The sequence below is a fragment of the Thermobia domestica genome, chromosome 10 (assembly GCF_964235325.1).
Source record: "Thermobia domestica chromosome 10, izTheDome1.hap1.1, whole genome shotgun sequence".
Taxonomy (NCBI): Eukaryota; Metazoa; Arthropoda; class Insecta; order Zygentoma; family Lepismatidae; genus Thermobia; species Thermobia domestica.
Genome location: NC_137463.1, coordinates 210,412,119 through 210,425,069, shown reverse-complemented (window position 1 = coordinate 210,425,069; position 12,951 = coordinate 210,412,119). Strand labels below are relative to the sequence as shown.

Below are 12,951 nucleotides of genomic sequence, written 5' to 3'. Positions count from 1 at the left end.
TTCAAAAATAAGAAAGAAAATGGAATAGTTTTGAAATGCGGGAGATATTATCTTTTTTCCTATCATATTAAGTTTCTTACAGCTACAGAATGCAATAGTATTACTTAGAAGCAGATATAACATTAATTTGTTCTTTCTATCTCTTGTTTCCTTCCAAGTAGTAGATTAACTTATACTGTCTGAGATCTGTCATCTGTCTCCTTGACCTATCTAACTTGATCTGTCATCTCCAACTGTGAATCGATATATTAATCTGCAGCACATAATATTCAAAATATGAGTATGTCTATCATATTTAGAAAAACCGACAATATGTAAGGGCACAGCAAATGCATTTGTAATTTTTTTTTCTAATTGAAAACCAGCTATTTACTTTACTCAAAAACACTCGCTTCGTTGCTTTAACGTTACATTACATTATTTGAAAGTGTTTCTAGTCAAATTTAATGGATGTTTCAAAGTTTTAGTTTTGATTTAGTCATTTCCAAAGCTAAACCAAGTTTTCTAATCAGCAGTAAAACTGTCAAAAGAATATTAGCGGTCACGTGCGGCTTGTCAATCAGTTGGATGTTGCCAGTATAATAAAAGGTTAGCCGCTATCCTTGTCGGCAGAGTAAACAATGAAGTCCGGAACTATTCTCCGTACTCAGTGTTGCAAATCAATAAGCAGACAAATAAAACAAGAATAACCGTTCAAAATGGGAATAAAATACGTACAAGTCATTCAACGAAGTAAGTTTCTCTCTCCTATTAATATAATAATAATAATAATATTAATAGATGTTCCCACGAGACGACATACTCAAATTGACGTATATGCCTCTATGTAGTTTTTGAAGAAGGGGATATTCATATTACTATATGTATCATATGTTCATGCCTGCACTCATCGTATCTGTGAGTGCAGCTCTTATTGACAACAACAATTCAACGTCATGTCAATTGTAAACCTGCAATTTGTTCAATGAAATACATAATACAAACGGATTGCTTACTTTCATATATCTTTTTCGTAATTTCATTTTAGTGACGGAATGTCATTTGCCATCAATGTAGACTCAAAGGTAATTATAGTCGTACAGAAGGCAAGTAATAATATTACCAGGATTTCGAAAATTCTATTATTTCAGAGAAAGTGTCACTTTTTTTCTCCGCTTTAAAATAAATTACATATATAATTTGCAAAGTCTCTTAAAGTAATAGTAACTTCCTGTGTAGCTCATTGACCCCTACACGCGTTGTTGGCGTGCAGTTTTCGATAAGACAAAAATGCCCGGTAGAATCACCTCGTAAAGCAATTGTGGAAGATCTTGAATTAATATGACATAACTGATAAGCTACTTTACTAGCATATAAGACGTCCCAACAAGTTTGCAATTTAGTTATCATTTTCACGGAAAGAGTCCAATTTTCTCTTCTATTTGAGTTTGAGGCTATGTTTGAATTATGTTTAAGTACTAGCATCAATTACCCACTTCACTGGGTGAATATAAGAAAAATTAGTAATATGTTTCATTAGTCAGTCACTTTTTACTATTACTGAAACGCTATCTGATATCGGTCATTTTCGATCATTTTTATATATCTCCTCCCTCCCCTTCCCCCAAGTTGCGGGGCTGAATTTGGATTTAAATTGCATTGAAAGTGTCACTGTTTATCTCAGCGACCCGAAAACTATGGATTCGACACTAACATCGGTCATTCTCTATCATTTATATATCTATATCTATCTATCTATCTATCTATCTATCTATCTATCTATCTATCTATCAATATATACCTTCCCATAAGTTGCACCGTCAAAGTGAAATGATAAAAGCCATCCCAGGACCGAACCTTATCTATGTTGAAAATTTAATCGAGGTTGGTCGCTGGTTTAAATCATAAACATAGTCACTTTCATTTTTGTTTATAGGTACATAGATGAGAAATTGATATCGTAACAGAGTTGCCAGAAAGACTATTTTAGAAATACTCAATCGATAAGTATGATTTTATTTGAATAAATTCAACACTTTTAAATCAGACAATATGATATAATAATGAGCTTTTACAATAAAGAAAGTAATGGAAATTTGAAAGAAGTATTGTTTATAAAAATCAGAATTTTCTCCTAGCAACTAAGACAATATATTGGCACATTCAGTAATTCTTACAATTATTGTACTTACGGATAACTCTAATTCCTGGAAAGATCTTGTACTTCCCACCTTTCCGTCCTGCTCTGAAGTCTTGATGACGAAGGTTCAAATCAGAAGAAAGTTAACAGAAACATCAGAGAAGTAAAAGGAATGGAAAAGAGTTCCAGAGGAGAGCCAAAAAGTATGAAGTGCAAGACGTTTTGAGGAATTACATTTGTATTTGAGTAAAATCCTTATATCTAATCCCTGCAATCTATACGGAAATATTGAAATGCTTAAGATCAAGGTAGTATTTATTGGATGAGAGGAAAATTAACTATCTCTAAATAAGGAATTCTGCGGAAATAACTTGTCTGATTTTTATATCAATTTTCAGCTCCAAGTCTATATAAAAAGTGAGGCTACAGCTTAACATGGTACCCAGATCACTCAGATCTTTCGTTCTTGTACCACACTTTTGCCAGTAATGGTAATTGGATACCAAAACTAAACGGAAAATTAACTTTTTTCTTTCTTTAAAAAATAATAATATAAATGGAGAATTGTAGTGAAATACGAAAAGTGCGATGGTTATCTTGTACATTGATAGCTAACAGTACTTTAAGCAATGAAATGAGCGGAAACCTGGTTGTGGCCGCACCTAAATTAACACGAAAAAATACCATGGGATTCATTTTAAATAGTATTATAATTACTATTTAATTTTACGCTTTGCTTTCGTGAGATTTAAACAAAAGTGTGTACGATAAATTTACTTTCTTTTACATGTGTTAACAGAACACATTAAGAGGTCATAGCTTGGTTTGGAAAAAAAAAAGCAACTATCTTGACCCACCTATGTTCCTAATTGCCTCCAATATGGTATTATTTCTACGTAATTTGTAGTAATTTGTAATTTGTAGTTGTTATTTAAAGAATCTGAGAAAGTGGAGAAAGTTGATAGCTGATATAATTAATGTTATGAGCGGTAAGTCTTAGATTAATACTAACGAAAAAAATATATTTCGTGTTCAATTCTTTTATACAAATTGTCGTTGTTAAGTTTTGGATGAAGTAATTTACTTGTAGATGATTATGTACTAGGATATATGATAACATAGTATGCCTGTTTGATTGATTAAAGGGCTGCTGATGAGATTAAGTAATAATATTGAGTAACAGAAAGTGTAGTAATTTAAATGAGTCATGCAAGCAGTAGTTAAATTTATGTTCTAGATAACATTAACACGTAACGAAGGAGAATTACGGAATAAAGTATTTAGTTTTGAGGAATTATTGATTGTTTTGTAGTAACCTAGTATAAACCAGAATTGACTCGCGTCTGGAGGTTGAGAAGGTGTTCTTTGCCTTTTCATGAAGTAGCTACTAGCTACTAGATGAATAAAGAATTGGTATTTAGTTAAATGAAAAGTTAGCACTTAAACTATAAAATTATTTTCAGCTTTACGATTGAGTTTCGTAATAAGAGGGAAATTAAAACCTCAAGAATCTTACAAACATTCAAAACACCACAGGAAGTTGGCTACAGTCTTATACGAGTAGTACCAAAATGTAGAAGCACAACACTATGAACAAGAATTATAGCCCACTTATAACGTGCATATGAAATAGATAACGTTCTGAATTTATCTAACAATTGACTAGTAGAAGCGCAGTGTGATGATTGATCTATTAGTTGTGACGACTCTTCAACAGCCTCAGCTGTTGCAATAATCTCCGTTATGATTGGCCTGGTTAAGGAGCTCGTTATAAAACTATCGCTGAAGAAAAAATTAAACATTTCCTGGTAACGTGATTTTAGTAACTCTTCTCGGGCTATCAGCGAAGTGAAGGTATTGACATCCAACGTTTCGAATGCAGACATCGCATTCATCTTCAGGCATTGTAATGAAGAGATCGGAGACGTGATCATGTATATATAGTGACTATTTAGGGGCAGAGCTATGAATGGGGGCTTGTGATTGCCTGAGGAAAATTATGGCTTCTGATTGGCTGAGAGATGCTGGTTCCTGATTGGATGCTGTTGTGGCTACGAGAAATAGCTTTGTTGAATGTCTGTTTTTGTTCTTGTAAAGGTCCGACCAATTAATATTTTGTAGCTTCCAATTCCATTCGTACAATTGTTATAAATACAAATAAAAATAATATCGTACTGAACTTTCATTTCCTGATGAAGATCAATCGAGTTTTTCCCTTTACTGCTTAGGAAACCAAGATACACACCATTTTTCTTCTATGAAGCACGTTACAAGTAAAGTTTCTTAATAGTGTTTGGTAATATTTTATTTCAACCTCGTACCTATTGCTACCTGTTATCTACTTCAATCCATGGAAATAATGTCGTCAACTGTTACAACAATCAAGCAGTGTTCGAAAATTTATCACATTTTAAAAGTACTTAAATTTTATTATGCATTGTTAATACTTACGGTTCAACTCCTTCCACATCAAAGTACGTAAAATGTAGATGTACCCGCTCCGTTCCTTGGCCATTAAAAAAATAGTGACATTCTGTTTCCCTTGGATAATAACCAGGATAATTAGGACTAGAGAAAGACCCGTTAGACGCCTCTGTGCTTTTAAACACAAAAGCACAAGGATAATTCGGTAATTGTGTCCCTGAAGTTATACCAAAATCTGTAGATTGATAAACAAAAAAAAAAAAAAAAAAAAAAAAAAAAGATTAGAGTGAATGTACATAAGCTCAAACAATAAAACATCAAGACAGTAAAATAATAAAAGACTTCAATAAAATAACAAAAGGATACAAGAACAATATAAAAACGCTATTACTTACTAACTTCTAGTGTTCAGTATTCTAGTGCGAATTTTAAATCATATTAATTAAGAGCAGAATATATTAAGTTCGCCATACTTCTTCTCAACTTCCAGAAGTAAGAGAAAGAAAATAATACTATCTAAATTGGGACAAAGTGGCCTAGTGTTGATTCTCACAAAATACCGTAAAGAAAGAAAATTGAAAAACGAATGAATGAAATATTTCGGTTTTACGTCTCATGATTATGCTAGGGGACGCACTTAAGCTAAAGAAAGCAAAAGAAGCAAAGAAATATGAATATGAAAACCTTGATGAAATGAGAATAAGTAACAAAACGGAACGAGAAAACCAACAGAACAAAATTATTGTTTCTTACTCTCTATTTTATGACGTCATAGTGGAATATTTGACAATTTACTGAGCAATTCATGTACAATTTATCCTGCTTTCTCGTCTATTTTATATTTTATCTGAACTACTTTAGTTCCATGATAGCCTTTTGAAAAGGAATTCAGACAAATGAAATAATGACATATTCTAATATCTATAGAACAGTAAAATGCACTACATAGCACAATTAAAAGGAAATGAACTGTATGTAATCTCTTTCTTTAAACGCTTGATTAGTTAGGAAGGGTAATATGTAGAAAAATAGACATTAAAGGAAAGAAGAATAACAAAGAAGCATCTGGGAGTCAGGGCGTTGCTATTTCATTTTTAACACACTTTTACTTTGCATTATTTCTTATTTAAGTTTCACTCTTTAGTATTTCAGTAATTATATTTCATGATTTAAATTTATATTGTTTTATTCTTTCACTCTTGTATTATTTATTCATTATTTAGTATTTTTAATATATATATATGTACGTAGATAGATAATACCCGTGTTCACTTATTATATTTTCTCCCTGTATTCTTATTAACCAAAGTCTATCCGTGAGTTTTATATTTGTTAAATTTCAACCTTACAAAAGTACCATATGACTCTGGACAAATATGAAGTCAATTACTACTCTTTGCTTTGATTTTCCATTTCTCCCCCTCCCCCTCCGCCCCCTACCCTGTCTGATGAATCATTCAACAGAAGTTCTTTAGACCAATTTTTGTCTCAATTGTGTGAATGATAATGTTTTTACTATAAGTAAAAAACAATAGTTAAAGACACTATACGAAAAATTAAAAGTAGAGAATCTTTGAACAACATTGCTTTATCGGTCAAGTAAGGGAATAAGTAGTAGGGAATAGTGTTAAAGAGAAGATTAATAAGTGAGAAGCATGTGAAATGGCGTGAAATTCGGAGTGATGTAATAGTATTGCCAGTTTAAAAGTAGGGAAAGTTTTGTGATGGAAGACCATACACAAAGAATGAGTTGGTGGTGATGATACAGGAATTGGGGGAAGAAATTATGGACGAAAGTACAAAAATACTCGTATCCATGTGAATATTGAAATAAACAAGGAAAACGTAATATATGGGTTATGTAAAATAAAAGCAAAGAGAAGTTAAAATTATGAAATTTGAAACCAGGATATAGGTAAAAGATAAAAACGTGTAGATTGGTAGTGACCTAATCGGTATAGACAAAACTAAATTCCTTAAAATATTACCGCATATTTTATTACCGCCCTGCTCTGTTTGGTTCAAAGCGATTAGGGGAAGTATACGCAATTATTTAGATTTTAAGAACGCTTTGCTTTCCAATTTTGAGAATGATTTTATGTTGGCAAACCGAGACGCCTTGGTTCGAAACAGACGGTTTAATCCCAAAATTGATAAGAATCTAACCGATTTTGTGATTTCTGTATACAATGAGCTGAAATTAATTAATCCGTACCAACAAGAATCACGAATTGTAGCATCGATCCGGATACTATTACCTTTTAGGTTGCAACAAATGCTTGGCAATGTAACTTAAGCTAAAGTTGTGGCGTCCGTCAAGGTATATTTAATTAATTCTTGTTTATTTTCACTTTGAATACAATTAGGATTTCATTTATAATTCGCACTTTGTTTGAATTCTATACAAATAATTAAAATGATGGATACTAGATTTCAGCACGTTGTGATATGAACATGAATATCGCTTACTAAAAGTTATGATAAATATGCTTGAATATATAAAACTTGTTATATTGTATTCTAACTCATATAAACTTTACTGATTCTTAATATGATAATTTCTTCATTTGTATTATTCCGTTATATTGATCAAGTCTTGTTTTGTTTTATTTTGAGTATTATTATGATTTCTTTGTAGTTCGCATCACGTATCAATATTGTGCTTTTCAATTTTTTTGTAATAATCTTAATTATCCCCAAATGGAAGAAATACGTTATGTAACATTTCAATATACTTTAATTTAATTTGTCTATGAGCTCCGATGATATTGAATTAAAGAATCTATTTTTGGACCAAAATAATTAACAAGTTGATCGTATTTTTGAATAAGTCCTCTTCGAGGACAATTTATAGAATTAAAATATAATTGATTACTAAATAAATGTAAGATTATTGTTGATATAAAATGAAATTAATATATGTATTGTAATTTATATATATAGGAGGGCTATTCGGAAAGTAAGGTAATCATGTATGTAAGAATATGTAATGGTCCAGGATTCTTTCTTGAATTGTAATCAATTTAAGAAGTCCTCGTCAGGAGCCAGATATTGTATATCTAACCTATAAATTACTTCCATTCTCTTGTAGTTATTTTGAGCAACGGCGCTTAAAAGTGCACAAATTGTTGATAAGAAGAAGAAAATGTAGAATATATGTTGATTTTTTATAAATAATCGTGGAATGTCAGTTGTTAAAAAGAAGATAGGCATTTGTGTGTTGTTTGCTATGGCAACAGAATAATTATTCATAAAATAAGAAAAATAAAAGTCAGAACCATTAAGGAGTTTAATCGTATTTACCATTTTTTTGTGATTCGAACTGTGGGCTATAAATGTTACAAATTAAAATATAAATACAACGTTACAATATTATAGTGTATTTTTTTTATAGAGAATATTAAGATCAAAGACGTTGTTCAAGAATCGAAAGATAATGTAAATCTCTTTTCGTTTTTGTTTCAGGAGCGCAGAAATGTTTGGGTGAAGGATTTTCAGAGTATTCATAAAAAAACATGTGGTCAAATGTAATATTATTATGGGCTGTAAGTTCTAGAACACACAAATGGCGAATCTGAGCATTACAGATTGTTGTTGAGAATCGGATGAAAAGTTGTCAATACAGAAAGTTGGACACAGATTGCATTTAGGGACGCAAATAAGATTGGAAGAACTGCAACTTCCGGAAGGGTGAAATATGTGTGTCATCTTTCTGCTAGGGTATTGGAAAGGAAAAATGGCGTCCATATAGGAGTTTTAGGACAAATTTTATATCTGGAATTTGGATTTCTAGAAGTTGTTCCAAGCACCCAGCTCTCGTAGTGAACATTTTACATTTATAGAATTTTCAGTAAACGATTGTAGGGCGTATCAGGAAAGCCTATCTCGTTTCCTGTGTAGTGAATATAACGTAAACATTAATAAGTTTCTGTGTGAAATGGGGACTGCAGTGGATTTGACTGACGCAATTAAGAGATGATTTTACTTTTTAGTGCGAAGGGTTGTACGTAGGGTGCGAAATCAAAACAGTGGAAGTGTGTGCGTGTAAGAAAGGGAATAGGACTGTAAAGTCTCTTCGCACTAGAATGTTTCCATACAGTGAGCATCCATAATTATTAAACTATGTAAGATTAAGCATACCGTTAATCAATAGTTCACTCATTAGCTACGTATGAAATACATGTTAATTATATTGTATATATATTACTGTAATTAATGCGAAAACTTCTGGCAATAGTGTCACTTGAATCACACTCTCAGCTCTCAGTAAGTTCTTGTAGGGGGTTCTTCCAAGAGCATTAAGTGGAGGAATTTTCTCCATCCACTCTTGTTGCACGATTAGATTGTCTGCTGATAAGATGGAGGAGTATTCTCAGTTGAAGAGTGCTGACAAGAGTCGTTAGGTAATTGTTGAGTAATTATGTAATATAGTAAGAATGGGTTCTTGGAACAGCCAGAGCAAGAGTAGGAACCGTTTGAAATGATGAAGATTAGAACTTCTAAGATAAGGATATTGTATTGATATAGAATTCGATGTGTATGTCTGTCACTAAACGTCCATTCTCAAGTCTGATATTCACATTAGTAATGAGGATCAGAGTAATTTAAGAGGCAATTGTTCTTTAGCGACTTGAAATAATCTGTGCTGATTAACACACAAAGAGTGGAAAAGTTACTGACTGGACCGAGACTCGAACCCGGGACCTTCGGGATACCGTGCCGATACATTAATCACTACACCACCCAGTCAGCCTCCCAGAACAGCCATGCACTCTCGAGGTCGGTGCTCTCATCTCGAACCCTCTCGAGAGATGAGAAATAAAAGCAGCGACCTCGAGAGTAAGGGGCTGTTCTGGGACGAGGAGAAGGTAACGTGCAAGTAATTATTGATATAGAATTTATTTTTTTAGAAAAGGTGCACAGATATCAGAGAGATCTAACTCGCCCCTACTCATACGAAGTGGTTAACGCATCGGCATTTTATGCAGGAGATCCAAGGTTCGAGTCTCAGTCCAGTCAATCACTTTTTCACTTTCTGTGAGTAACAGAATTCGCACCAATAGAGCATTCTCGTATGTAAAAAATCGATTGTGTTAAGCAGAGACTTTGTTGTTTCAGGCATCCCATGAACAGCTTATCGAATATGATGCCCAAGCGACTGTCCAACACATTATATGTCTCTTAATATTTTTTATATAGAGATTACTCATATTTTAAATCAAAAGTCGTTTATTGTTATAAAAATGAAGTAGTTGCATTAAGAATTGTGTACTTGTTTCTGAGACTCCGGGAATGCATTTAGGAATTCTTGAAGAAAACTGAAGATATAAGTGAATGGAAATTTGGTTCTAACGAAATAATATTTAAGGAAACTAAGACGAAGGTAGGGGTTTCGTTATCGATCAAATAACGGATGAAATGTTGTGTCTGATGGAATGATGAAACTGCCTGGATGAGCGACTAGCGGTGAAAGCCTAGTCGTAAAATAGGAGGGGATTTGTGCGTTTGCATATCAGCATTTTGTATTAGCTCTGAAATAAATAAATTTCTTAGAAAATAGATATGATTTTTTTTAAACTATCATTTTAATCCACAGCATTTTACAAACACTAGATTAGTGTTTGTTTTGAATGTTTCCAATAGTCTGAAGAATAAAATGATTCTCTTGTGATGACCTCTTAAGACTCAAATTCAGAGTATTTCAATTTGTGAATATCCTGTAAAACTAGAATGGTATTTTCTACAAAGTATAATAAATAGTTAAAAACATGTTGCGATATTTTTCATATAGCTTTATTTTAGTTACTATTTCGATTATTGAAATAATTCTGAACTTTAAAGAAAAATGTTTTTCGAACTTCACTTAAAAATCCGAAACAAAAGATTCAAGAAGTGTGTTTTATTAAAAAAAAAAAATCTTTTTCATAAATATTGTTGGAAAATTAAACGTGTAGAAACAATAGACAAGAAACCAATCTTTAATTTAAATGCTATTGTCAATTATACAAAAGCAACTTGGTCTATATAAAGTTGATTTGAAATCACGGTGGCGGTAATCAAATATTCGCTGAATTGATGAACAGAGATGACATTGCATTGTTTCTGTAGTCTTTGGGTTTTTAAAGGTTCGAGGAACAAGTTATTTTATTAGAGATGCTGGGTTCAGGGCGAACTACAAATTCAAGAGAAGAGTGGATGTGAATATGCGTTCAGAAACGAAATAAATAGCATCAATGCTAAAGTTTTTACTATACATCAATCAACTTAAATCAATTTTAATCAAGGGACGGTGCATCTGTACATTAAGCACTTTTTGTTCACACTTTTCTGAAGAGAAGTTTCAAATTTCTAAATTAATTATGGACTCCGCCACATATCCTGTCATCTGGAGCACGGATTGATACAAAGAGAAAATAAAGAAAATGTAGCGAAAAATTAAATGCGCATTTGGTGCTGTATATATAGGATCTGATGCGTCCATGTCGCACAGTTTTCTTAGACATAGCTCTATGTTTTGGATCGGCAAGTAAACATTTTGAACATGAATCATCCACTATATTAAAAACATGAACATATGAACACAGTGACTACTTACAGAACTTATACTTACGTTTTCCTAAAAGCATTTTTATTTGTAATCGTGGTTAATAAACTCTCATTAATTGTTTTACGTTGCAATAATCTACATGCTCAGGACATACTACGTCGTCTTATTGCAAATTTGTATCTTACTTTTCTTTATTCTTAAGTCTTACTTATACCTTATCTGAAACTAACATTTCTTCAACTTGGTAAAACACTGTTCGATAATATATCAACTCTTCCGGGTAGAAAAACCCAGCTGTGTTTTATTATTAAGATAAGTAGTGTGTCAAAATAACAAATTAATAATTATAATAAATAGAATTGAGAATGTACAGTGTCCTTTCATCAAAATTTGGAGGCATAAGATAAATCTATTTTTATCCTGTTTTTGTGCCTAAGGCCGCCACTATGCCTAGATCTTACAATAAAGAACAAATTATTATATCAATTGTCAAAGAACTACTATCTACGAGTTCCTATTCCACAATGCGACAATCACATGGTGCTATTTAAGTAATCTTCTACGTTATCACACAGAGAACAATCCATTCTATGTCAGAAGTGTGTAGCAAAGCATCTTGCTTTGCATGTAGAACTCAGTAGTGGACTAAAATATGTCCAAACAAAGAGCCTTTTTCTCAGCCTCTAAAATTTCTCTTAGGCGTTTTAATTGTTGAATATGCTTTAACATTTAAAATAAAACTGAAGGATTATACTTACTTTCAGTGAAAGTATAAAGAGCTTTAAATCCACGAGAATGTTGTGATGAGAGAATTCCCCTGAATTCTAAGGTCATCCGAGGACCACTTGACATTAACGATACAGGGATGTTACTGCCACAGAAGCTATCAATCTTCTCCATTCTACCGTCAGTATGTACAAAAGCCATTAAAGCATCAGTCGTTTCACAGCTGGAATATCCAAAATACTAGTAAGATTTTAGAATTTACTGAAAGTAAACTGAAAACATATTTGGAGAAACTCAAAATTGTATATCGTCTAAACATAACATGAACATTTTGAGAATTGTACATTCTCTAAACCAAATTTGAACAAAATTGAACTAATATTCACATAACTACTTAAAAAACCATGGATATTTTCTTCGTATACATGCCCTTTTTGTTTCCAACCAAAATTTTCGACTTGGAGCTGCTTTTTTATCTGTTTTTGACAAAGATCGTTGAGTTACGTGAAACATAGTATAACATATACGTGCATATAATATGTTTTAATATGATATTTAAAGAAAGTGTATAGTGTTGATATGTTTCAAAATAGTGATATTTCTTTGCTGTACAGGTTTCTTTTATTATACAAGCTATGACAATCTTAAACTTCAAAGACGACAAAGAAACTTACATAACCCGATAGCAATGAATTGGTGTCATACAAGCTGATACAATAATAACTTGATACATATTCATTGAATAAACTAAACAATTGTTTAATTTATTTTTCAAGCTTTGCAAGGAATTACCTAGTTTATTTGTTAAATATTTGTATTTTCTCGAATTTATCATTATTTCATTCAACACAAATGAATATTAAAAATTATTTGTGTAAATAAAAAAGGAAATGAAATCTTTAATTTTACGTCCCACGGTTATGCCGGTTAGGCTAAAGGAGACGGTGATGATGAAGGATGAGTGAAATGGTGGAATGAAGAAAGTGGGAGGAAACGGGAGAACCCCGAGAAAACCCACGAGCACGGTGTTTGTCTAAAACAAAGTCCACACGGCGCGACCTGGGATCGAACCAGGGACCCCAAGCACCGGAGGTGAATGCCCTACCACTTGTGTAAATAAAAAGCACTGTTCATG

At 32.4% G+C, this 12,951-nt stretch overlaps 1 protein-coding gene across 3 annotated transcripts in view; it reads right to left on the bottom strand.

Moving 5' to 3' along the window:
- LOC145662967 (suppressor of lurcher protein 1-like) overlaps positions 1-12,951 on the bottom strand; it is a 392,235-nt gene that overhangs the window by 19,569 nt on the left and 359,715 nt on the right. For all 3 annotated transcript variants that reach the window (XM_081729046.1, XM_081729047.1, XM_081729048.1), the window contains 2 exons: positions 11,849-12,039; positions 4,571-4,778 (listed from right to left, as the gene is read on the bottom strand). In XM_081729046.1, coding sequence (XP_081585172.1) covers positions 4,571-4,778; positions 11,849-12,039 — 399 coding nt within the window. The remainder of the gene's footprint in view (positions 1-4,570; positions 4,779-11,848; positions 12,040-12,951) is intronic.